At 47.6% G+C, this 26,897-nt stretch overlaps 1 protein-coding gene across 3 annotated transcripts in view; it reads right to left on the reverse strand.

The window, feature by feature from the left end:
* The window catches only part of MFAP3L (microfibril associated protein 3 like), an 81,008-nt gene that overhangs the window by 49,548 nt on the left and 4,563 nt on the right, over positions 1 to 26,897 (reverse strand). For all 3 annotated transcript variants that reach the window (XM_029201314.1, XM_029201315.1, XM_029201313.1), the window contains exon 2: positions 13,523 to 13,947. In XM_029201314.1, the coding sequence (XP_029057147.1) occupies positions 13,523 to 13,814 (292 nt within the window). In that variant the 5' untranslated portion in view covers positions 13,815 to 13,947. The remainder of the gene's footprint in view (positions 1 to 13,522; positions 13,948 to 26,897) is intronic.

Genomic DNA, 26,897 nt, shown 5'->3' on the forward strand with positions numbered 1-26,897 from the left:
GACCTCGGAAAAAGAATGGAGGCAAAGATTGAGAAGATGCCAGAAATGTTTAACAAAGACCTAGAAGAATTAGAGAACAAACAAACAGAGATGAACAATACAATAACTGAAATGAAAACTACACTAGAAGGAATCAATAGCAGAATAACTGAGGCAGAAGAACGGATAAGTGACCTGGAAGACAGAATGGTGGAATTCACTGCCGTGGAACATAATAAAGAAAAAAGAATGAAAAGAAATGAAGACAGGCTAAGAGACCTCTGGGACAACATTAAATGCACCAACATTCGCATTATAGGGGTCCCAGAAGGAGAAGAGAGACAGAGGACACGAGAAAGTATTTGAAGAGATTATAGTTGAAAACCTCCCTAACGTGGGAAAGGAAATAGCCATGCAAGTCCAGGAAGTGCAGAGAGTCCCCAGGCAGGATAAACCCAAGGAGAAACAGGCTGAGACACATAGTAATCAAATTGACAAAAATTAAAGACAAAGCAAACTTATTAAAAGCAACAGAGGAAAAATGACAAATAATATACAAGGGAACTCCTATAAGGTTAACAGCTGGTTTCTCAGCAGAAACCCTACAAGCCAGAAGGGAGTGGCACGATATATTTAAAGTGATGAAAGGGAAGAACATACAACCAAGATTACTCTACCCAACAAGCGTCTCATTCAGATAAAATGGAGAAATCAAAAGCTTTACAGACAAACAAGAGCTAAGAGAATTCAGCACCACCAAACCAGCTCTACAACAAATGCTAAAGGAACTTCTCTAAGTGGGAAACACAAGAGAAGAAAAGGAACTACAAAAACAAACCCAAAACAATTAAGAGAATGGTAATAGGAACATACATGTTGATAATTACCTTAAATATGAATGGATTAAATGCTCCAACCAAAAGACACAGACTGGCTGAATGGATACAAAAACAAGACCCATATATATGCTGCCTACAAGAGACCCCCTTCAGACCTAGGGACACATACAGACTGAAAGTGAGGGGATGGAAAAAGATATTCCGTGCAAGTGGGAATCAAAAGAAAGCTGGAGTAGCAATACTGATATCAGACAAAATAGACTTTAAAATAAAGAATGTTACAAGTGACAAGGAAGGACACTACATAATGATCAAGGGATCAATCCAAGAGGAAGATATAACAATTATAAATATATATGCACCCAACACAGGAGCACCTTAATACATAAAGCAACTGTTAACAGCTATAAAAGAGGAAATCAACAGTAACACAATAATAGTGGGGGACTTTAACACCTCACTTACACCAAAGGACAGATCATCCAGACAGAAAATTAATAAGGAAACACAAGCTTTAAATGACATAACAGACCCGATAGATTTAATTGATATTTATAGGACATTCCATCCAAAAACAGCAGATTACACGTTCTTCTCAAGTGTGCATGTAACATTCTCCAGGACAGATCACATCTTGGGTCACAAATCAACCCTCAGTAAATTTAAGAAAATTGAAATCATATCAAGCATCTTTTCAGACCACAACGCTATGAGATTAGAAATGAATTACAGGGAAAAAAAATGTAAAAAACACAAACACACAGAGGCTAAACAATACATTACTAAATAACCAAGAAATCACTGAAGAAATCAAAGAGGAAATCAAAAAATACCTAGAGACAAATGACAATGAAAACACGACAATCCAAAACCTATGGGATGCTGCAAAAGCAGTTCTAAGAGGGAAGTTTATAGCAATACAAGCCTACCTCAACAAACATCTCAAATAAACAATCTAACATACACCTAAAGGAAATGGAGAAAGAAGAACAAACAGAACCCAAAGTTCGTAGAAGGAAAGAAATCATAAAGATCAGAGCAGAAATAAATGGAACAGAAACAAAGAAAACAATAGCAAAGATCAATAAAACTAAAAGCTGGTTCTTTGAGAAGATAAACAAAATTGATAAACCATTAGCCAGACTCATCAAGAAGAAGAGGGAGAAGACTCAAATCAATAACATTAGAAATGAAAAAGGAGAAGTTACAACAGACACCACAGAAGTACAAAGCATCCTAAGAGACTACTACAAGCAACTCTTTGCCAATAAAATGGACAACCTGGAAGAAATGGACAAATTCTTAGAAAGGTATAACCTTCCAAGACTGAACCAGGAAGAAACAGAAAATATGAACAGACCAATCACAAGTAATAAAATTGAAACTGTGATTAAAAATCTTCCAATAAACAAAAGTCCAGGACCAGATGGCTTCACAGGTGAATTCTATCAAACATTTAGAGAAGAGCTAACACCCATTCTTCTCAAACTCTTCCAAAAAATTGGGGAGGAAGGAACACTCTGAAACTCATACTATGAGGCCAACATCACCCTGATACCAAAACTAGGCAAAGATACTACAAAAAAAGAAAATTACAGACCAATATCACTGAGGAATATAGATGCAAAAATCCTCAACAAAATACTAGCAAACAGAATCCAACAGCACATTAAAAGGATCATACACTATGATCAAGTGGGGTTTATCCCAGGGATTCAAGGATTCTTCAATATGAGTAAATCAATCAATGTGATACACCATATTAACAAACTGAAGAAGAAAAACGATATGATCATCTCAATAGATGCAGAACAAGCTTGTAACAAAATTCAACACCCAGTTATGATAAATACTCTCCAGAAAGTAGGCATAGAGGGAAACTACCTCAACATAATAAAGGCCATATAGGACAAACCCACAGCCAACATCATTTCAATGGTGAAAAACTGAAAGCATTTCCTCTAAGATCAAGAAAAAGACAAGGATGTCCACTCTCATCACTATTATTCAACAGAGTTTAGAAATCCTAGCCACGGCAATCAGAGAAGAAAAAGAAATAGAAGGAATACAAATTGGAAAAGAAGTAAAACTGTCACTGTTTGCAGATGACATGATACTATACACAGAGAATCCTAAAGATGCCACCAGAAAACTCCTAGAACTAATAAATGAATGTGGTAAAGTTGCAGGATAGAAAATTAATGCACAGAAATCTCTTGCATTCCTATACACTAATAATGAAAGATCAGAAAGGGAAATTAAGGAAACAATCCCCTTCACCACTGCAACAAAAAGAATAAAATACCTAGGAATAAACCTACCTAAGGAGGTAAAGACCTGTACTCAGAAAACTATAAGACACTGAAGAAACAAATCAAAGATGACAGAAAACAGATGGAGAGAAATACCATGTTCTTGGATTGGAAGAATCAATATTGTGAAAATGACTATACTATCCAAAGCAATCTACAGATTCAATGGAATCCCTATCAAATTACCAATGGCATTTTTTACAGAAGTAGAACAAAATCTCTTAAAATTTCTATGGAGACACGAAAGTCCCCGAATAGCCAAAGCAGTCTTGAGGGAAAAAAATGGAGCTGGAGGAATCAGGCTCCTGGACTTCACACTATACTACAAGCTACAGTCATCAAGACAGTATGGTACTGGCAGAAAAACAGACGTTTAGATCAATGGAACAGAATAGAAAGCCCAGAGATAACCCCACGCACCTATGGTCACCTTATCTTTGATAAAGGAGGCAAGACTATACAATGGAGAAATGACAGCCTCTTCAATAAGTGGTGCTGGGAAAACTGGACAGCTACGTGTATAAGAATGAAATTAGAACACTCCGTAACACCATACACAAAAATAAACTAAAAATGGATTAAAGACCTAAATGTAAGACTGGACACTATAAAACTCTTAGAGGAAAACATAGGAAGAACACTCTTTGACATAAATCACAGCAAGATCTTTTTTGACCCATCTCCTACAGAAATGGAAATAAAAATAAAAGTAAACAAATGGGACCTAATGAAACTTAAAAGCCTTTGCACAGCAAAGGAAACCATAAACAAGATGAAAAAACAACCCTCAGAATGGGAGAAAATATTGCAAATGAATCAACAGACAAAGGATTAATCTCCAAACTATATAAACATCTCATGCAGCTCAATATTAAAAAAACAAACAACCCAATCAAAAAACGGGCAGAAGACCTAAACAGACATTTCTCCAAAGACATACAGATGGCCAAGAGGCACATGAAAAGCTGCTCAACATCACTAATTATTAGAGAAATGCAGGTCAAAACTACAATGAGGTATCACCTCACACTGGTTAAAATGGGCATCATCCGAAAATCTACAAACAATAAATGCTGGAGAGGGTGTGGAGAAAAGGGAACCCTCTTGCACTGTTGGTGGGAATGTAAACTGATACAGCCACTATGGAGAACACTATGGAGGTTCCTTAAAAAACTAAAAATAGAATTACCATACGACCCAGCAATCCCACTACTGGGCATATACCCTGAGAAAACCATAATTCAAAAAGAGTCATGTACCACAATGTTCACTGCAGCACTATTTACAATAACCAGGACATGGAAGCAACCTAAGTGTCCCTCGACAGACGAATAGATAAAGAAGATGTGGTGCATATATATACAATGGAATATTACTCAGCCATAGAAAGGAACGAAATTGGGTCATTTGTAGAGCCGTGGATGGACCTAGAGGCTGTCATACAAAGTGAAATAAGTAGAAAGAGAAAAACAAATATTGTATATTAATGCATATATGTGGAATCTAGAAAAATGGTACAGATGAACTGGTTTGCAAGGCAGAAATAGAGACACGGATGTAGAGAACAAATGTACGGACACCAAGTGGGGAACGCAGGGGGAGGGTGGTGGTGGTGGTGGTGGGATGAATTGGGAGATTGGGATTGACATATATACACTAATATGTTTGAAATAGATAATGAATAAGAACCTGCTGTATAAAAAAGAAAATTAAAAAAAACAACAACAGGGCTTCCCTGGTGGCGCAGTGGTTGAGAATCCTCCTGCTAATGCAGGGGACACGGGTTCGAGCCCTGGTCTGGGAGGATCCCACATGCCGTGGAGCAACTGGGCCCGTGAGCCACAACTACTGAGCCTGCGCGTCTGGAGCCTGTGCTCCACAAGAGAGGCCGCGACAGTGAGAGGCCTGCGCACCGCGATGCGGAGGCCTGCCCCCGCTCGCCGCAACTAGAGAAAGCCCTCGCACAGAAACGAAGACCGAACACAGCCAATAAATAAATAAATAAAAATTTAAAACAACAACAACAAACCGCCTCCTTGACACTCGGGAGGGCAGTCCCCGGTTCCGGTCCTGTGCTCGGATGGGAGCTCCCCCGCTGCCCCTCGGGATGGCCTTCCCCATCCCATTCTCCCACTCTGTCCTGATCCTGATGCACGGCTGGAGGCTGACACCCCAGGAGACCGGCCGTGCGGCTCTCGGGCATCCTTCACGGTCTCCCCGGATACTCCAGGCACGAGAGGCCCATGTGGAAATCTCCCCCATGTGAACTGGGGCATTGCCTTTGCAAAGACAAATGCTAACAGAGGTTCGCTTGTAGCTGAAGCACGCTGAGTGCTGTGCTGTGTGACGAAGTTAGAAGGACAATGGTATTTTTTATCTTGTTCATGCATTCGGTCAACAAACATTACTGAATACATTGTCTGTCACCAGGCTCCCTGTCAGAAGATGCAGCTACAAAGATGAGTAAGACATGACCCCCGGCTGCAGAAACCAGCGGGCCCCGAGAGGGCTGCAGACTCGCAGCCAACCCGGGGCACGTGGCGCATGCCCTGTGCGGGTAGCGGGGACGGTAAGGATGCTGCTCAGCGGGGGTGCGGTCCCGAGCGGGACGGGGGGTGCAGGCAGAGGAGTAGGAGGGAGAGGAAGCACTTCCAAGGCCAGAGGGGGCAGCAGGGCAGGTGAGCAAAAGAGGGGAGCCCGTGTGCACTGCTGCAGCTGACAGACGTTGTACAAACCAAGAGGGGATGCGCCACCTGCACGTCCCCTGCTCTAACCCCTGGTTCAATCAGCAGAGGAAACCTCAAAGTCCAGATGAAGATGCTGGCAAGCGTGGGAATTTTAAATGAAGGAAAAGGTCATTTCAAATCGGGGGGAAGAATACTGGGATCACTGACTGCTCATCTGAAAGAAAATGAAGTTATATTCCTAGTTTATGTGATACCTAAAAATAAATTCCAAGTACTCTAAACATAAAATTAAAACTATAAAGTTAATAAAAGATATGAAAACATTTTTCTAACCTTGGGACCGGAAAGCCTTTTTCAACATTTCAAGAATCCCAGAAACTCTAAGAGAGAACCCTGATGGGATAGGATTTCTTCCAAATTCAACGTTTTACACTGTAACATCTGTTACACTAAAGTTGAGAGCAAATGAAAGAGTGGGAGAAAATTCTGGAATATTTGACAGACAAATGCTTAATAACTATGAAACATAAAGAACTCCTATAAATCAAGACAAAGAGCCCAAAAGGAAAAAAAAAAGGGAAAGGAGACGGACAGAAAAGTCACAGAAGAAAGGAATGCAGGTAGTGTCTAAGTGCACAAAATCACTTGTGGTTAAATCATAATTAAATTTAAATAGATTGAAGTAATTTTTTAAAACAGATGACTTTTCCACCTTGCAGAGCGCCAGAGGAACGGGGGCCCTGATTATACAGTGTGTTGCTGGGAGGATGGGAAGGCACACTGCAAGGCTGGGTTTTCGCATTGACCAAAGTGCAAGATGAATGGAGCCTGTGACCCACTTCTAGAATTCTTGAAACGCTTCAAATCAGGCAGGCCTAGATTGACTGGGAAAATATCAACGAGTGTAAGAAAATCAAGGTACCGGAGCCTGTGCTCCGCAACGGGAGAGGCCACAACAGTGAGAGGCCCGCATAACGCAAAAAAAAAAAAAACACCACCAACAAAAACCCGTGCCACCAAGAAAGGCCACGGCACACGGGTTACTGTGACTTGACATGACAGATCAGGACGAATGCCGGTGCCAATACCTTCCGACCAAATGACCGCTGGACAGAAACAGCAGCACCAACTCCTCCTGGAACCCAAGCATCATGAGAAAGGTGACAGCACAATCACAAAGATGCTGTAACTCCAACTTCCCTCCAAACCCATGTCTGCCGAAATCCCCAATCTTTCCAGCCGTCCTGAGGATGGCTCAGCATTAAAAATTAACACCATGCCCCACTGAAAACCTCTTAGAATTTCCCTCAAATTATTTATTAGAAGAAAACGATTTCTCTTTTTCTTTGGAGATGTCTTTCCGTGAAAGTGTCAACAACTGATGTGTGGTTCGTCTACATTCCCGGTAGGTGGTATGAGACCATTAAGCCTCTGTTCACAACGCCATTTAGACACGGAAGCTCTTAAACTTTTCAAGGAGGAGAGTTCAGTCTGCTAAAACAAGGGGGTTATTTTCCTGAAACCAACTTAAAACTCTTCAGGTGGTGAGAGTTCCAATAACGTTTATGCAAACAGAAAGCAAGTGCAACACTCACTTGAATGATGCCGCACTGAATCCACACTCTTCAAATAAGAACCAAACACGCGCATGTGTCTATAAGCATGGGGTCTATTTTCCAACATGTGAAATAGAAGCTATTGAGGGGAAAGGATCCAAGCCTTTTTACAAAACAGAATTGAGAACAAATGGAGCCCCGCATGGCTGCACCTGTTACGGGGCTTCTGCAGGAGACGATAGCTCCCCCGAGCCACTGCAGAGGCCCAGGTTATAAACACTGCAAGCTGCAAGGGCTCCTGTGACACCACCCCCAGCTTCCCAAGCGGGCTCTTTGGATGGTCCTGGGGCAGCTCTACCAAGCTGCTTCCTACATCATGTGGGACAGAGGTGGCCTGGGATCATCAGGGATTAGCTCGGCTCTCAGCTCAGGAAGGTTGGGGGGAGGCCCGGGCAGTTGTTCACAGCCTGCAGTTGTGCTTTGCTTCAAGGCATAAATAATATCTGAAAAGAACCCGTCTTTTCATTTCCTGGCAAAGGAAACATCTGACCCTCCGGCTCATTCGGCCTGATAGTCTCCATTTTTAAAAAAGTGCCAAGCACGTCAGTCCATGCAGGCTGGCAGGAGTCTCTTCTGAGAGTGGGCGTAGGTGGTCTTCTGAGAGCACCCTGCACTGGGTGGATGGAAATAGCATCTCAGCCCTCACATCCTCATCTGAGGGGGATGGGGAAGGGTCCTCCCACTGCTAAGACTAAAGCAGTCTGGGCTCACACCGCAAAGGGGGAGCACAACCCATTAAAAAACAACGCTATAAATGGTGGCTCATTACCAGGCTGGCCCTCGACGTGACTCAATTTGGCAAATGAACCGAAGTACCACTTTTATGGAAAAACACATTATGGGTTCACGCAAGTGACTTAACGGACTTTGGAATGATTCTTTAGGGGGCTGAGGTTGCTTCTTTAGTTGAGACCAGGGTTTCTTCTCTTGGGCTGGCATTTTGCATCAGATAATTCTTGGGAGGGGTCTGTCTGTGCATTGCAGGATACTGAGGGCATCCCTGGCTTCCACCCTCTAGATGCCAGCAGTCCTTCCCCTCCTGCCCCGGCTATGACAACCAAAAACAACTCCAGACTTGGCCGGTGTCCTCTGGGGGAGAGAACCAGTGGGTTAGGCAAAGGGAAAGTTCACCCTGTGCATAATATACTCCGTAACATCCACACTCACTGCTCTGAGGCTTGGGTGCGTTGGAGGGCAGCGGGCCCCTTGCATGCGGAGGGTACGTGTCGGGGGGTGGGGGATGTTGCTGGTGGAGGGGGGAGCGCCACTCTCACCATCACATCCATCGCAGCGTTAACTCGAGCTTCTAAACAACACTTAAGGGATATAAGTGTTTTTGGTCTTTACTGAATGTTTTTTTAAAAGGTTGGGAACTTGAGAGAGCAAATAAGAAATTGCCCAGAAAACTATTTCCTTTCTTTACAAAACACACCATACTACGAAGCAGAGACAGACGCACTTGGGATCCTGACTGTGACAACACAGGACACTGGTGATGTGACCAATGACGGTGGCAGCTGCCGTTTACTGATGGCTTGGTGGGTTCCACGTACTGGACTGACATTTCATACATGACACAAATTGCACAGCCCTACCTGGCGGTCAAAGAGGATTATCTCCGCTTTACAGATAGGAAAACTGGCTCCGAAAAGTTGAGGAACTTGCTCAAAGAGATGCCATTGTGCTGTTCTGCTGAATTTGCAGTAATATATTTATAGTTACGGAAAGTCTGTCTAATGCCTTTTGAGGAGTTGATTTTTTAAATCTCAAATATTGAACATATTTAAGAGAAATTCGGTATAACACTTCCATAGGTTAATGCACTACTCCACGCTTCATCTCAGAGGCAAAGGATGCTGTAAACTTAGTGCTGTGGGCGCTGACCCCCTCCTGGATATGCTGCAGGGGGTGATACACTCAGGTCTCAAGACGTGGCTGGCACAGTTCGTTGAGGCCCCCTGACAGAAGGAGTTGAAAGCATCTCACGGGCTACTGAAAACATTTGCAAAGCAGAGGATAAAAACACTAGAGCCATGTAAACTAAAGCAAAATGTATAACAATAAATTCCACAAAGGTCGAGTAGCTGTGAGACAACTGTGAACTTTGTACAATTCGGCTCAGCTTACTTACGCTGTGCGTGTTTATTTGCAGAGATAATTCTTAGTTATTTTTGGTGGCAGAATGCTACAGGGGAATGGAAAACAAATCCACAGGAAAGTCTACAACCTCACCTGAAGGAAGAATTTCCAAGTTAATCGCTAACTAACCAGGCATGTTTACAAAGGCCTATGCCTTTTCCAAAGCTGACTTTTTAATTTTTTTAAAAATTTTTATTAGAGTATAGTTGCTTTGCAATGTTGTGTTAGTTTCTGCTGTACAGGAAAGTGAATCAGCTATATGTATACATACATCCCCTTTTTTAGGTTTCCTTCCCATTTAGGTCACCACAGAGCACTGAGTAGAGTTCCCTGTGCTAAACAGCAGGTTCTCATTAGGTACCTATTTTATACGTAGTAGTGTATATATGTCCATTCCAGTCACCCAGTTCATCCCACCCTCCCCTCCCCCCTTGGTAACCATAAGTTTGTCCTCTACATCTGTGTCTCTATTTCTGTAAAGCTGACTTTCTTGAAATGTTTATTGATCATCTGATAAAGGTGCCAACGTGCATTTCAATGGTTTTTAAAGTCAGAGTACGAAGCTACAGCAAAAATACACTGGATAACTGGTACCTGAAATAACAGGGGACCACTTTCTGGCACCTATATATTCCTACTTACCTCCAGCAAAAGGAAAATTGAAAACAGGACATTTTGTGGCCATTTGTCGTTCCTCATGTTATTGGACTCGTGGGTTATTTCTGTAACATGGTTGGTGGACCACCCCAAACGTGTCCTTCCGTGAACTCCAAAAAAAGTCTTCCCCCAGAAACAGCTCACACATTAGCCTCTCCTCATCTGTGGGAATGAAGTGACAACACGAGGGACACAAAGCAAAGCAACTGCTGCCCCTGCCAGGGACAGGAAATAGCCCGTCCCTTCTAGGACCTGCGGGGCTGGCGCCAGGAACAGCCGTCTCACCTTCTCAGCACCAACAAGAAATGGAACTCCTCCTGGAATCACAAAGCACACGTGGTGGGCAACTCGCCAGACGGCTCTGAACACACCTGGGTGTGTGCAAGCCTCGTACGCAGGTCATGGCGGGGTCCTAACCCTGCTTCTCTGTGATGGTGACGGGGCTGGTGCAGCGACCATCCAGCCTCTCATCCACTCCGTCTGGTCAGAGGCTTTCACCACCCCTCGCCTGCCAAGGCCTGGGGGACGAGCATGTGCTGGTGGGCACAGTGGGCACCACGTACCCGCTTCTCATCTGGATGTGTGAGCACCAAGGCCACCAAACCCTCACACTCACTGGAAGGACCAGAAACAAGGTGTGCAACGTGGTACAAGGGCTTAGTCAACGGGAGTGGTGGCTAATGGGAATTACACTCATTTTGTTTGGTTTCAGCAGTGGTTTGCTGTGTACACAGGTAACATTCCTACGCAGGAGCACCCTTTTCCATGCTGTATCAGTCACCTCCTTGTTATTAACACTGCTGCATTTAAACTCCTAGCCAATCAGCCCAGAAACTGAAATCTACATCCTGGTTAGCACGTGGGCATCTTCCTGTCAGAAATGGAGACTTAGAGACCGTGGGTCCTCGAGTGGCACCACCACGCACGTACTTTATGATGAGGATAAATGTTCTGCCGTTTCCCCTGTCTTGCCTGGTTGTTCTGAATATTGCTCCGTGTTACTTGTGTCCTGAAATGCCTGTTACTATGTACGGTAACTACCAAAGCTGAGCTGGAACATCAAGTGCCAGGATCACGAGTTCTTTTACAAACTCCACAGTGTGTCTTCCTTACGAGGTTTGAGAACAGCCAACGGATTTCTCAGCACGGCCACCGGCCACAAGCACGCCCAGAGGCTTCTGATGCCCCGCCTTGCGCCCAGGCTCTGTCTCCGAGGCACTGGTGTCTGCCCCTTCCTCTCCCGGCGCCCACGGATGGAAGAGAAGTGAGCCCAAGGGACCCTGGCTCCTCCAACCTCCCAGTGAGAGAAATGACATACGGGGGCCACTTGCCAAGGCTGGACCCCTACCATCAAGACTTCGCGCAACCTCCCTGGTGGGGCCACTACGACTCCAAGGCAGCCCTCACAAAGCCACGGTTAGGTCCAGGCCCCAGCCCCACTCTGTTCCCACGCTTCCCTCCTCTCCCGGATACAGGGCTCAGAGCCCCACCCTGGCTCTTTATACCCGGGACCACCTCTGCTCCGGGCCCACGGGAGCCGCAGGCTCGGTCTGGAGTCCCTGGTCCCCCGAGAATCCTCCCTGAGGCCAGCCCAGCAGAAAGACCCGGTGGGGTCCAGGGACCTGAGTGTGTACACGTTGCCATGGTCACCGCCCCCGCACAGGTGTGACGTCACTTCCTCCTGTCCTGCAGTAGGAGGAAGGGGCTGCGCCGTCCCATCTGCCCACTGTCAGCACGGACGGTCCAGTCACAGCCACTTAATGACCACAGGACCGGGGAAAAGTCACATAAAAGAGGGGTTGGGACTGCACTGTCTCCAGGGTCCCTTCTAATGGGAAAGTTCTGCGGTCCCATCGTTTTACTTGGTGCGGAGGGAGTTCCCCTCTACCAGGTGAAGCATGCAAACGTACACATGGTATTTTCGTGACCATGATACTTGCACTAGAGGGGAGAAGCTGCATGATGCTGCCTGGCCTTGAACGGCTGTGTAAGGAGCAGCACAGGCAGTGAATGTCGGGGCATGACTGGGAGCCGAAGCCTGGACTTGTCAGACACCCCATCACCCGGCACCTAAGGAGACACAGTGTTAGCCTCTGGGCTTTCTTTTTTTTTTTCTTAAGATTTTTTTGATGTGGACCATTTTTAAAGTCTTTATTGAATTTGTTACAATGTTGCTTCTGCTCTGTGTTTTTACTTTTTGGCCGCACAGGATGTGGGATCTTAGCTCCCCGACCAGGGATCGAACCGGCACCCCCTGCATTGCAAGGCGAAGTCTTAACCGCTGGACCGCCGGGGAAGTCCCGGCCTCTGCTCTTTTTCAGAGCGATTAAGATAAAATGAGGAAAAGAGATTAGCAATGCAGGCCTTCCTGGGGCAGAGACTCTTCTGGGGGTTAGAGGGCTGTGGGCTGGGAGGTACACGAGGGAAAGGGCGGCAGAAACGGAGCAGCTGCTAAGTCAGATCCGGGTCCTTTCACCCTCACCCCCACCTGCCAGGTCATTACTGGAGATGCTCAGAAAGTACATCCCGGGCCTTCAGGTCAATCAATCAGGCTTGGTTCTCACACCTGAGATAGGAAGCATGTAGACTCCTGAGGGCCCACAGTGCCCCGCTCCGGCCACAGTCCTTCCTGAAGTGAGCTGGTACGTGGGAAGGGGATTTGCACCTTTTGGCCAGAAACTCATTCATGAGAAGCCAAGCACTCCCCCTATGCCACGGGTTATTTCTCCCCCCTGGCCAACAGTCTAGAAACTTCAGCCAGGTCCCCGGGAGCACACATGATCTCTGGCTGCTGGTGAGAAGCTGCACAGAGACTGCTCTCAAAAGATGTGACCTTTAAACCCACAGTCCACGAATTTAACTGACCTTTAATGATAGACAACTGCTATGTTCCTTGAAACAAATTAAAACTCCCATATAAACAGAACATATACTTAAGGAAAATCCACTTTACATCCACCCCTACAATATCCTGTACGCATTATACTGCAACATTCCAAGAGGCCTTTTAAAAGACTCAAACAATACATACAATATTTTCGTTACTGTAATACTTTCATTAGAGGGGAGAAGCTGTTTGCGTTTTGTCTTCTGAGTCAAGAGTGAAAGAATGAATTCATTACTGCTTTGAATCCTTAAGGATATCTACTTCTTGGATATCTCTCTCTTGCCTTAGAAAAATAAGACAAAAGGAGATGTTGAAATGATCTGCATAAGAACAACGGACACTGAGGGTGCCGGCCCCCAAGTCCCTCCCCGTAGTTTCTGACACGGGACACGACTGGACAGCCTACCTGCCCCTCGGTCCTTGCTGTCCTCATGCAGCAGCTTGCCCACGGAGTTATACCACTTGAGCTGGGGCTCAGGGAGGCCATAAACACTACAGTTGATCAAGGCACTGTTCCCTTCCTTGACGATGATATGGTCGGTTCTGGCAATGACCACGGGCACTGAGCCCACGACCGTGTCAGTGCCATTTAAAGTGCTGTTGGCCACACTCCTAGCAGTCGCCAGAGTGGACACTAGGATTAACAAGGACGCAGAAGGCAGCAGGCACACAGGCAGAGGGCGCGTCACTCCGTCCATCCTCTTCGCTTGCTCTGCAAGGCACCAGAGCAGGTCGGCCAGGGGAGTCTTCTAGCAGACAACACCCCGCTCACAGCAGGCCAAGGGCCAAACCCGGCCTGGGTCCATGGATTTGGCTCTGGATTAAGAACCTCTGTAAAGAAAACAAACAAAAAAAACCACGTAAATGTTAGCGCCCATACTTTAAAAGGATTATTTATAAAATGTTAGAAACCCAGCTAAAGTACACATCTGTGTAATTTTTAAATAGCACACAAATTCAGAAGATGTTCCAAATATTCATGGAAATCGTGATGATACACGTCTGTTATTTTTGCTACTGAAACATATGACTCTTAGCAGGAACATGTTAACTTTGTACCACACGACTTCCTGGGGCTCAAAACCTGATTCTGGGCTTCCCTGGTGGCGCAGTGGTTGAGAGTCCGCCTGCCGATGCAGGGGACACGGGTTCGTGCCCCGGTCTGGGAAGATCCCATGTACCGCGGAGCGGCTGGGCCCGTGAGCCATGGCCGCTGAGCCTGTGTGTCCGGAGCCTGTGCTCCGTAACGGGAGAGGCCACAACAGTGAGAGGCCCGCGTACCGCAAAAAAAAAAAAAAAAAAAAGCTGACCCCTGCTTCTTTCATCCCACACCTCGAGGCCTCCTCCCATCCCTCACCTGTCCCCGTCGTGGACACCGGTGGTGCACCTGGGCCCTCCTAACCTCTCTGCTGGCCGAAATGAATTCCAGCTCCTGCAGTGTGCACCTGGGCTCTGCCACATTGGAAGGGCCCCCAGAACCAGTGCGGTGTCCCCCTCACCCCCACCAGGACACCCCCTTCCCCTTTCAGGCAACTGACCCGGCTCCTGGAGCTTCCAGGCGACCCGCACCACCCACCCTCATCACTCACTGAATGCCTTGCTTTCCATCCTCACCTGCATCCCTGGATGCAGGGGGTGACATGACGGGTGGCTGCACTTCTTCACCCAAGGATCTAACTTTCACCTACACCTCTACTCTCCATTTCATCCACTAATCACACGGCCACACCCAGGACCCTTCTTCTCTCCAAATTCTAAATTCTGGAGTTCCAGTTCATTCTGAAGTTCTCAATACCCGTCTTTCCCTGCACCCCACCTTCTCAGTCCCCTCACTGGGCTTCCTGGCCGCCCTACTCTCCTCAGGTCCTCCCTCCCACCCAGCTGGCTCACTTCCTTTCCGCCCCCCGCCCGCACCCGGGCACACGGACTGCACCCCCTGCACCCTCATCTCTCACTCTCCCGCCACAATCCCTCTGCCAGCGCCCAGCCGCGATCCACCCATCGCTTGCCGTCCCAGCTCCTACTCCTTGGAGACTGGAGCAGGACTGGGTGGGCATCCTACACCCATGACGTGACCACAAGAATAAGATGACGGTCACCAGCCCCAGCCAGGTCCTCCGTGACAGCTGGCAATCCAGGAGAACTTCACTGAGGAGGTGGCCCCAGAGCTGAGGGCTCTTTGGGAATCAACCATGCCTAGACCCCAGAGAAGAGCATTCCAGGAAGAGCTGACAACCAAAGGAAACGGGGCGCTACGAGATGGGCCCAGATCACCTAGGGCTTTGGAGGACAGAGTAAGGAATCTGGATTTTAGCTGACGTTCATTGAAAAATGTTAAGCAGGGAAGGGACAGGATGTGATTTGTCTTTCTTAAGATCAACTTTACTGTGGCATAATTTACAAATTAAAAAAGTGCCCATTTTACGTATGCATTTTAATAGACATTGACAGATTTATACACTCACATAACCACCACAATAAACAAGATATAGAATGTTTCCATCACGACCAAAAGTTCCCTTGTGTCCCTTCCCAGTTTTAGTTTTGCCACGCACCCATTCCAGTTACTTCTGTGTACGGCGTGAGGGAGGGATCTCCCCACACGGACATCCAGCCATTTCTGCACCACCTGTAGAAAAGACCATCCTCTCTCAGTGGATTGTGTCTCAAACACAGTGACTCTATTACTAAACTCTTCTTTCTGTTCCACTAGTGCCAATGCCTGCCCTGAGTCCAATGTCATCCTGACCGTACTGTCTGCCTCAACTTTCTTGGTATCTACAGAGTCTGAAATTGTCCCTGACACTTTACATGCCCAATGGATTGCTGAACGAATGAATCTGTCTGCAAAAGCAGAAAGCAGAAATTATCACTTCAATCGTGTGGACAGTAACACTGAAGAAGTACCAGGGGTGATAAAGCAGCCTCAGACCAGAGACTTCTTCAGTCGGAAAGACACGGGTTTTCGTAGAGCTACAGCCTTCCACACATACACCCCACAGGGCCGGGTGCCTTCCTGCCCAAGGCGGCCCACACACGACTTCCCAGTAGGAACTGTGGGGCCGAGGAGCATGACAGACACCCTGCCGTGGCTCTGTCAATGGTTTTCTATACTTGGGCTCATCCTGTGGTTTCCTTTTAGCAGGAAAGCTGACCTGCGCCATACAGAACGCTTAAGAGCATGGCCTCAGGTTTGAGAGCGACTGGGATCCCACCTGGATCCAACCACCCCGATGGTCTGGGTGTTTCCGGCCCAGGACTTACCACGTAAGGACTGTTACAAGGATTCATGATCAAATATACATCAAGCATGCATTGCTCAGCTTGAAAAATAAAAATTACTAATACAGCATACAAAGCATCCTTTACTGAAACTACGCTTCTCAAGTTTATTCTTATTTCAGGTTGTTATCATACCTTGTTTTTGGTTTTGCTGAATACATTATGACTACCATCCCACCACCAGAAGTCATGACAAATGGTTTCTGGCACTGGTTCCTTTGGTGGGACTCAGGTCTGAGAAGCATGAGCTCTGTGGGCAGCGAGCGCCTGGGGACACTCACTCCCTGGCATGAGGCCGGGGCAGACGCCCCACCAAGGATCTCAGGGAGGATCAGAAACAAGTCGGCGAGGGAGACAGGTTCTCATAAATGTGTGCAGTAAATACACTGTGACCTTTTTTCCCACAACTAGGGAGAATGCAGCAAATGGGAGATCACAATGGGTTTTAAGGTGTGTAAATCAGAGCTGCTTTCAAACAAAGGCTGGCCACATGGTTTCTACTTTCCAACACATTGTGTCAGCCAGGACAAAGGGAAGGGGAGACGGCTGTGCTGTCATCTTTTAATCACGTCAGTGGGTGTTCTGGGCTGGACACACAGCGACTGCTCTGAAACGGCACTAGCTCACGTAGAGGCCTGACCAGGTAAGGGGAGAGGCTTCCCCTCTGCTGCGGGCACGTTGGAGAGCTGACTCATCCCTCCCATCCTTTCCCATCTGAAAAGTCACTGGGGTGCTTCGAAAGCAGAACACGTCGCCTATGTGCTGTTTGGAAGCCAAGCGTCTGTACTCTAAAACTCTCTGTGAACACTCATATTTGAAAAGAAAGCACTCATTTTTGAAAATGCGCACTAACGAATTAACAGGCTTTGGTAAGAATTCACCGTGTCTCACGCCATGCCCTTTCAGTTCGGATTCTCAAAAAAGTATTTATTATGTGTTGGGCACACCGCCAGGCGCTTGGGGGTGGCAGGGGGCGTTGGGAGAGCTAGGAACCCAACAAGCCATAGGCCGTGTCCGCTTACAATCTCTTGTGGAGAGAGACAGGTAAATTCAATGCGCCGTGCAGGTGCTGGGAGACTGGGAGTGGCTGTTGGCCGCATCCAGGCCCAGCCCAGCTCCCCTCCCCACCTCCAGGAGTCCCACCGCTGATCCATCTCAGTCCTAATCGTCCCGGGGCAGATGCAGCTCGTGCCAGCCTCCTGACACCCCTCCCACCCAGGCCCTTGCCTTTTCCCAGTTCCGTGCTGGGGAAACATCCGCTCAGTAACAAGGAGAACGCGTGGAGGGCAGGAACTCGGCGCAGTTCTGCAGAGTTTCCTCCATCTCGGCCGCCCACGGTCCTGCTTCCCTCCCATACCTGCCCTGTGGCCACGCTGGGGTGGGATCCACTGGCACCTGCTCAAGAGGAGGGAGGTGCAAGAAGAACATAAAGACATCGCGTCCCTCTGAACGCTGGGGAAATGTTCTACAAACGTACTTTGTTCAGCCTGTCGGACTCTGCAGACAGCATCGTGACAAGTTCAGTTGATAACACTGTCACACTGGGAAAGACATTTCAGCCACTGTAGAATTAACCACGAGGACTGTAATCTGGCAGCTTAAAACACAGTCCTTCAAAATACAACAACGAAGGCCACAGATTCCCAAACCCGGGTTTAGAGACAGCCACAATGGACAAATTGTTAAGGTTCACATGTTTGCTCAGGGCCTTTGGGAAAACGTTCACAGAATACTTGACTTCTTTTTTTTTTTTTTTTTTTTAACGAATGAAACAAAAGAGAAAACGCTTAGCAAATATCAAATGTCCTTTCTTTAACTTGACCCCTTTCTTACTTTCCAACAATTGCATCTTATCTAAAAGCATTTTAATAAAATGCTTTGTGGAGGCTTATTTGCTATCTCTGCACCTATAATAAAACATGACTACTGACCATGAATTTCTGGAGTTGGAAGGAAAAGGGCCTCTTGTTTCAGGGTGTTTTGAACTACATGAACGTACAGGATTGTTTTTTCTTGGCAGTGTTCGCGCTGGCATTTCCCCATCAACTGTGATGAATAATTTTATACTCCACAGAATGGGGTTTTGTCACAAAATCTACGAAGCGTTATCACCATTTTTCATTTGTGTGTAAATGATGTGACGGGCACAGGGGCCACCTTTTAGATAAGACACAATCTTGATAGGTCTCTACTCAGCAGGCGAGGTGGGAAATCTCAACTTCCGGTGGAATGGACAGGGCCTGATGTGCTCATTACATCGTAGATGCTAACGTTCAAAACTGGTAGTCAGCTGCGGCCACCCTAGTTACAGATATCTTTCTGCAACTTCCTTTCCCATGCATGATAATCAATGAAAACTACCTATGCTAACTTGTTTTACAAACATGGTTTAAAAAAGATTTTCTTTTGCAATGTTAAAGAAAAATTCTACCAGCCCATTCTTTCTCCTCTAACTTGAGTTTTTAGGTAGTTAAGGTGATGTCTGAACATGGGCTACGGGAATCCAAAGTCAAAGATGAAGAGCTTTGTGGAAGAAGCACGTTCCTGCCACGGTGACTGTAGCCCAGCATCACATCATTTAAGCTCTAAATCAGCTAAGTTCTATCTCAATGTCCAAAGTCACGCTACAGAAAGAGGTTCATCTGGGCCTTCTTTCTTCCTGACATGTGTCCTAGAATCCGTCTGTGCAGGGACTCCTGATGTCTCTAACCACACAAAGGTAACTCTTGACTCAGATGGTGATAGTTACATGAAAGCATGAAGAGCATCCTGTTTAGGTGACTTTCAGAAGCACCGAGCACCAATCCAAACCACTACACTTTAACTGAGAAGATTCCTTGTGCGAGGCACACTGCCGGGGTGTGGAACACACAGGGAAGACACGGTCCTCACCCCTGTCACCCAAGAGTCAAGGAGGAGGACAAAGTAAATCAATAATTACAGGACAGTGTGGCAACCGCCCCATCAGAGAGGGGTCAAGGATCCACATGGTACAGGACAGGAGACCCAAGCGGCAGAGGGCCCAGGAAGAACTTTCTTCCAAGAAGTGACCCAGCGGTTTAATTACAAAGGAGTCCACCAAGGGGGCCGGGGCCAGAAGCTGACCCTATAAGAGGAAATGGTGATTAGAGAGGACCCAACACACTCGGAGAAAGGTGTGCATTAGGCATCACTGGTGACGTGCACAAGACGGGGGGCTGGAAAGGCAGAGTGCCCGGATAACAAGGGGGGGGCCTGTAACACCAAGGATGGGGTGCGCCCACAGGTAACGGGGGGAGTGACCCCCAGACAAGGTCGGCAAGCTCACTGCACAATTCAGAAGGAGCTAGAACAAAAGGTCTCATTCCTACTTTATCAACTACACTGATGTTCAGGCCTCTATTTTTCTGATACACAAAAGGCACCTACTTTTCAAAAACGGATCTGTTTTAAATCACTGCTTTTCAAACCTAACAATGAATGACAGGCCCAGAGATGCCATCTAAGTAATAGGTTATTTTTTATGGGCGCGTCGTATGAAGAAACCCTTCTTGGATTTCATCACAGTTTTTCCACAGGGTACGTTTTTCTGGTCAAAAGTAAGAATCATATAAAATAAAGCTCTCATAAATATAATGGTTAGAAAAGGAGAAAGAGAAAAAGAAGAGTATTAAAGGCTTCCCTCTACAGACAATGACTACTGTCAGGTGAGATAAAAATGGTCCCATCGCATGGGTTTGTTCACAGAACAAGAGCGGTAGATCTGGAAGAACCTGGGTGTCTCTTCTCAAAGGTGTTTTTTTTTTTTTTTACACAAGATGAGAAAGGGAGACCAAAGAAGGTAAGCAACGGCCTAGGGTCACACAATTTATTGGCTTCAAACCAGGATAAAACGTCACGCCCACGTCAGGCCTGATATCACGTTAAAGCCTCTCATTCCGTAAAGGCGATTTTTCATTATTCTAGCAGTTGAGACAGGCACAGAGGACTATTCTAATCACAAGCGTATCTTTTAGAAGAGCTTATTGATGTTTTAGGGTGTATTTAACGTCTTCTAATTGTCATTCTAAATGAATAGGCTAAAACACTTTTGGGCCCAATTAATGTAAATTCTTAATTGATCAGAGAGATACTTCCTCAGGAATCTGACGGTCCAAGGAATAAGCCAAACCTGGGAACTGAATACAGATGGGACACATACACTGGTGGATGGTGCCTTTGTGCTACCAAACCTGTTCCTGAAACACATCACGATGCAGATAAAAGGTGAGGATGCTGTGTTGGTATTTTTCTCTTACCTTTGAAACTCTGATGATCAGATCCTATACGGGCCCTAAAGCTGGTCCAGAAGCACCTGGAGCTGCTTGTCTTTCTCTGCCTGTCTCTACCAGTAGATATGTTGTCCAGCATCTCCCAACACCACTTAAAAAAACTGTGTCCTTTCCAAACATCCTCCCTACTCTTTGGAACGTATATAGGGAGATACATATTTCACCCTAGTGCAGTTAATGTCTCTTACGGGCTAACCTACAGCACAACTTCAGCCAACCTCCAATTCTTGTTTTAATTTCATTGCAAGCCCGTTTCCCGAGACACTCTTGATGTATTTCATGCATAAGCTCCTCTGTCCAGAGCGAAGCCACACAGGAGCTGGTGGGCGTATGGGAGCCTGGACGCATCAACAGGCCGGCCTGGAAAAGTGGCCAGAGGATTCGACGTCTTGGGGCGATGTTGGATGGACACGCTGACCCCCGGCTGCCTGCCCGCAAGGCCAGCGTTCTGCCTGGACAGGGGGGCAATCCGCCCCCCCCACCCCGACTGCCAAAATCAGAGACCAATATTCTTAACCTGCTTCCTAAATATGATGTTTAGGCCCGAAGCGATTGCGAGTTTAGATTTCCTCGCGGATTCTGGCACATGCCGTAAACACTTAAGGCCGTGGCAGTGAAAGCCCCTTTCTCAACCCCACCTGCCTGTACACAGACCACCTCCCAACTGCCAAGGGTGAGGCACTGTGTGCACTGAGGGGGGCCCTTTTCCACAGAAGCCATCCCTAAGGGATGATTATTTCTCCTCCAAATCCACCATCCTGTACCGCAATGAGCAGTGGTGTGGCTGAGCTGTGGAGGGAAGGAACAGGGAGGTGTCTGTGTCCAGACCAAGGTCCCCCTGCAGGGAACAGTCAGGGCAGAGCACCAGGTTGCCAGCTGTCCAGGACTTGGTGGATGGCCAGGAAGTGGCCTGGGTACCACACAGCACGTGGGGACTTGTCCTTTGCCGGGGATGCACCTTCCTGAGTGTTCCCTCCATCCTGTACAACAGGGCGCCAGCTCCTGAAGCCTTTAGACCTCCATCCACACCCTCCAGATGCCTCACCTCAACACAGAGGGGAAGCAGCTCGGGTCCCTAGCGGCGCCTGTATGCGCAGGCGGAATGGGGTGGCTGGGGGCTGCGGGGAGGGACCCTCCTCCCGTGGCAGGGGCAGGGCTCTCCCTCAGCCCCACCCCTGGCGAGCTCAGCGCCACCACAGAGCCTCGCTGCTTGCGTGGACGGCGGTGAGGACCCGGGTGCCGTGGCCACACCACCCAGCGCCCCCTCTTCAGACCAAGGCCCACCACGGAGTTAGCCCCTGCTGTGCCCCTGCCCGGGCCCTGCCAGCTCCATTTCGCTTGCTAATGCTTGACAGAGAGGCCCTGCAACTGCTCTTGCGACCTGGGGGTATCACTGTTATCCTGGCGATGCTGTGACCGGACAAATTCTCTATAAATTCTATGTGAACTACAGAAAGGTGTGGTTGGTGCTCAAATACCTGCCGCCATCCTGGGCACCAGGTGTTTGTTACGTACTTTTGTAAATGTCTAGTAGCGGCCTGTGCACGGGGAGGCCTCAAGGAAAATACACCAGGAACACTCTTTAGTTAGCGCAATGCACATTTCCCAGGGCTCCTCACTGAAGGGTAAAAGCCAGAGGGCCGGGACTTCCCTGGTGGCGCAATGGTTAAGAATCTGCCGGCCAACGCAGGGGACAAGGGTTCGAGCCCTGGTCGGGGAAGATTCCACACACCGCGGAGCAGCTAAACCTGTGCCACAACTACTGAGCCCACGTGCCACAACTACTGAAGCCCGCACGCCTAGAGCCCGTGCTCTGCAACAAGAGGAGCCACCGCAATGAGAAGCCTGCGCACCACCGCGAAGAGTAGCCCCCACTCGCCGCAACTAGAGAAAGCCCGCGCATAGCAACAAAGACCCAACGCAGCCAAAAATAAGTAAATAAATTTATAAAAAGAAAAAAAAAAGCCAGAGGGCCTTCCCATGGCCACTACAATATCTGCTCACTGGCTGCCTCCCAGCCTCAATTTCTGACCTTTTTGCCCCTCTCGCTCCCTGCCAGCCACCTGGGCTCCGCTAACCCCGGAAGACGCCAGGCTCGCGGGAAGCCGCCCGCGCCATTCCTTCCTCAGGTCCGAGCCCCTGGGATGCCGGCAAGGCTCCTGCACACCCCCATTCTGACTCTCAAATGTCACCTCGTCAGCACCCTCCCCCTTGTGTGATGTGAGTCGGTGTACTCCCCCCTCCCTCTCCCGGGGGGCTGGGCTTCTGTCCCAGATGAGGGTGGTTCGTGGTCACGTGGGTTGCCGCCCCCCTCAGGGCAAGCACCTGGCTGCCCACTGGGTGAGCTTAAACCCCTCTGGGTCCTTTCCTTTAAACAGCTGACTAACTCACTGGGCATCCACACTGGCCCTGCTTTCCTCCAAATTCCACCCATTTCTTAGGAATTCTAGGTAACTGTGTCCATTCTTTACCACAAACCTAACTTTAAAACATAAACCAAGGTTTCTCCAGAGCTCAGTCTTCACAGCACATCCTTCCCTTGCAGGAGAGGCAGGTGCTCCCACGTGGACCTGGGAGCAGAGGCCCAGGACCTGGGCGGGGACCATGGGGGTCAAAGGATCCGCCGTTGGAGGATTCGGGCCTGCGAGGTGAGTGAGGTTTACGTGACTCTCTTCTACACCTGAAATGTACATTCCTATGGCTGCTGAAATGGAATTTATATTTCACAGCGTCAAAACCATCCCTCGTTCCTTGTCTTGCTGGTGTCCGATTAAGGCCATTCAGAGTCACCGCAGAGGAACTGGATCACCCAGGGTTTCTTCTTTCATCAGGATAAAATCTCATCTATTTGAGAAACTATGCTCAGTAACTGCAGAGTAGTTAAAATTCTTTTCTTTCTCCCTCCTTTACCAGCCCATTTTCACAAAGTGTAATTGTACGACCAACGTGTTTCCGAATCACACGAGTGTTCTTACTAGACTCTCTGAGAACTGGAGATCAGGAAAAACAGATCAGAAGAGATCCTGAATTCACACTCTGCTTGATTTCATTTTTATTAACAGCATGAAGGCAACATCGCTTATACTCACCTAGCATTTATGGTTTACAAGACACACCCGAGGACGTTACTCAGCCTCGCCTTGCCACAAGCCTATGACGTGGGGAAGGACCACGCAGATCTGTCTACAATGACAGCCGAAGAGGCAGAGGCCAAGCCGCCAACCTGTGCATGGAAGCCCCTCCAGGACCACATCACCCCAGGGCTCCTTTCGCCTGCCCACGGTGACCTGGGAGTGGACACCACAGCCCCGGCAAACTGGCTAAATGCCACTAACATCCAAACTGTCATAACTGTTATTTTAAAATGATAATTTAAAAATACTGTGATTATATATTATTTAAAGAATTATTATTATTTTAAAATTCTGTGCATAGAGCAATACTTTTCAAAATTCAGTTGGACCGGAATAATCTTCTAGCTGAGTTTAATGCATATATCCTAAGGTCAGTCCTCCCCCAACTTTAAGTGGGTTTCAATGTGGCACTATGGAAAATTATCTTAACAAAAACACCAGAAGAAAGTTGGAAATGTGGATTCAGTGGTTTCCATGCAGAATCTCTGAAGGAAGCTTTGCTTTTCTCTCAGCTCTGACGGGAGAAGGCCCCTGCTAGGCTGAGCACACTCTCTGGGTGTTCTCAACAATTTCTCAGTGGGGCAGTCAGATTCATCTGAGTGATAAAAACAATTAGGACTCAGCCATCCCAATTAAGGGGAACTCCAAGTATTTAAGAGGCCACTATTATCACTTCGGTTCCAATTGCTGTGGGGCTTAAAAAAACTTTTAAGACCAGGTCTTTACCCTAAAGGTGCTTACAATCTTGGTGATAACCTGTATATAAAATGATACATAATTAAGCACTACTGGGTAAATACCACAGAAATTCAGACGAGGGCCAGCTGGAAAGGTCAAAGAATGTTCACTGGGACTGGCCAAGTCTTGAAGGGTGAGTAAAGGAGACAGGACAGTTTCCCTAGCAGGAGTAATGGCTTAGTTTAGCAAGTAGGGGTGGAAATAAAGCACGGCCTCCCAATTAAAAACAAAAATCTTCACTACAGTATGTTTCAGCAGGACTCATGCCGTGGATCTGCTGTGTGTGCTCATCTCAAGAATGCTGGCACATCAGGGCACTCCTCCAGAAGTTCTACTTAATAAGAGGGCCTCCAGGGCTTCTTAGGAGCAATGATAAAGAGGACTTTGGGACAGAGATCCATTACCCCAGTGAAAGAAGGAGGGGAGACAGCCAAAATCTGGAGGAAGGGATGGATGCCCTACAAAGGCAGGAGGGAATCAAGTCCACTATAGGTCCTGGGGTCAGATGTACAGGGAGAAATGCCCAGCCCCCAGTCAGGTAAAGGACTGGTAATACTCAGATATTTTCTGGAAATTAATTTCACGTTCCTCAGAAGTGTTTTAAAATGGAGAAAGCCGTGTTACCTTTGGGGAGTCTAACAAGAGCTGACTCACTCAGAGACCAAGTCATCTAGGGCTGTCCAAGCCCTGAAGGGCAAAACCCTTCCCTCCAGCACATCCAGTAACAGGGCAGTGCAGCCCAGCGCCGTCTTTAGCATTGCAGCAGAAATCTACAAAATGAAACTAACAACAGCATCTGAGAAGCAAGCACAGCTCCATGGCTGCTGGAAGTTTAAGCTGCCCCACGGCCATCCCAGGGTGTGAAGACCCAGAAGGAAGGACTGGGTGGGAGGCAAACACTAATGCGGTCAGTCTTCACTCCAATACCTTCTCCTGCAGAGGACCAGAGAAAGTGGGCTCTGCACCTTTAAGAAAGCACAGGGGCTGTACACCTACCTACCCCCCTCCCCTTTGCAGGGGAGAAAGGGGTTAGCTGGCCAACTTGGGATGGTCCCCACTGCCGCAAATATCACAGAGCTCTCGCTAGTTTCGAGAGGGTACAGAAAGGTACAGACGTGGGAACAGGCACATCCCGTCTTGTCTAGGAGACCTACTGCTTTAATGAATCCAGCCTGCCACCTCCAGCGCTGTCAATGGGTAACTACTCCGATCCACTGATTCTTTTTTTTTTTTTAAGGAGCAATCTCTCCCCTTCCAGTCTTCCTGAGCCCTCAGCCAACTCAAATCCTCAATGGAAGGAAAGGGCTGTGATGATATCTAAAATATCTGCTCAGCAAGCTTCTTCTTTCCCACTGATGACAAAGACACCTTCAGCCCAGCTTCAAAGAGTTACCTTCTAAATCCAGAATTAGGAAGTCCACCCACAGCGACTTCCTCTCAGTCTCACTGGCAAGCCCCAGAGGCTTCTGTCCAGAAGCTGGACAACCACCAGGGAATTAATCCCTTCTTTCTTTCTCCCACGTCACTCTGATGGGCCCCGTCCTGGCTGACCTGCCTCGAGTCCTGCCTGCCTGCAATCCACACACCATGTGGCTGCTGAAGTGGGCTGACTCTGAGAGATCCGATTCAGACGTAGTCCAGGTCTTCATCCCGCCACCAGCGTACAACCCAAGTCCATGGCAGGACACACGTGATCCTTCATGCTCTGTCTCCCGCCTGCCTGTGTAACCTCATCCCTGGAGCTCCCTTGGCACCTCTGCACCGTGCTTCCTTCCATATTCTCACACATCTGGCAAACCCCTACTCAGCCTTCAAGTTCAAAGCCAACCAGGACTGCCCAGGTAGCCCCCGACACCCCTTTTCTCACCAACCTTCACCCAGAACTTCGTATTTTCGCTGTAACCGTCTTTGTGCACATCCATCCCTCCGCTAGGTTATAAGCTCTCAGGTTATCAATATTTGCTGAATGAATCAGTGAATGAATGAGAGAGGCTTATCTGAAGGTACAGATTTGGGGACATCGGCGTGTGGGTGACTGATGCAGTCATGAGGAAAAATAAATCACCCAGAAGGAACACAGTGGGCCACAAAATGAGAGGACTAAGGTTAGAACCCAGGGAGGACAGACCCTCAGAGGACGAGGGGCCCGTATCCCAGAGCCCAAGGGAGAGGAGATTCAAGACAGATAGAACGGTTTACACTGACCTTGTCCTAGACATCGGAAAACAGTTATTGCATCACTATATAAGGAAGTATGGGTAAAAATCTTACAAAGTTATGCAAACGGAAGCTAAACAATATAGATCCACAGTTTCAT

Source organism: Monodon monoceros, unplaced genomic scaffold (assembly GCF_005190385.1).
Source record: "Monodon monoceros isolate NGI ecotype Baffin Bay Population unplaced genomic scaffold, NGI_Narwhal_1 Super_Scaffold_5, whole genome shotgun sequence".
Classification (NCBI taxonomy): Eukaryota; Metazoa; Chordata; class Mammalia; order Artiodactyla; family Monodontidae; genus Monodon; species Monodon monoceros.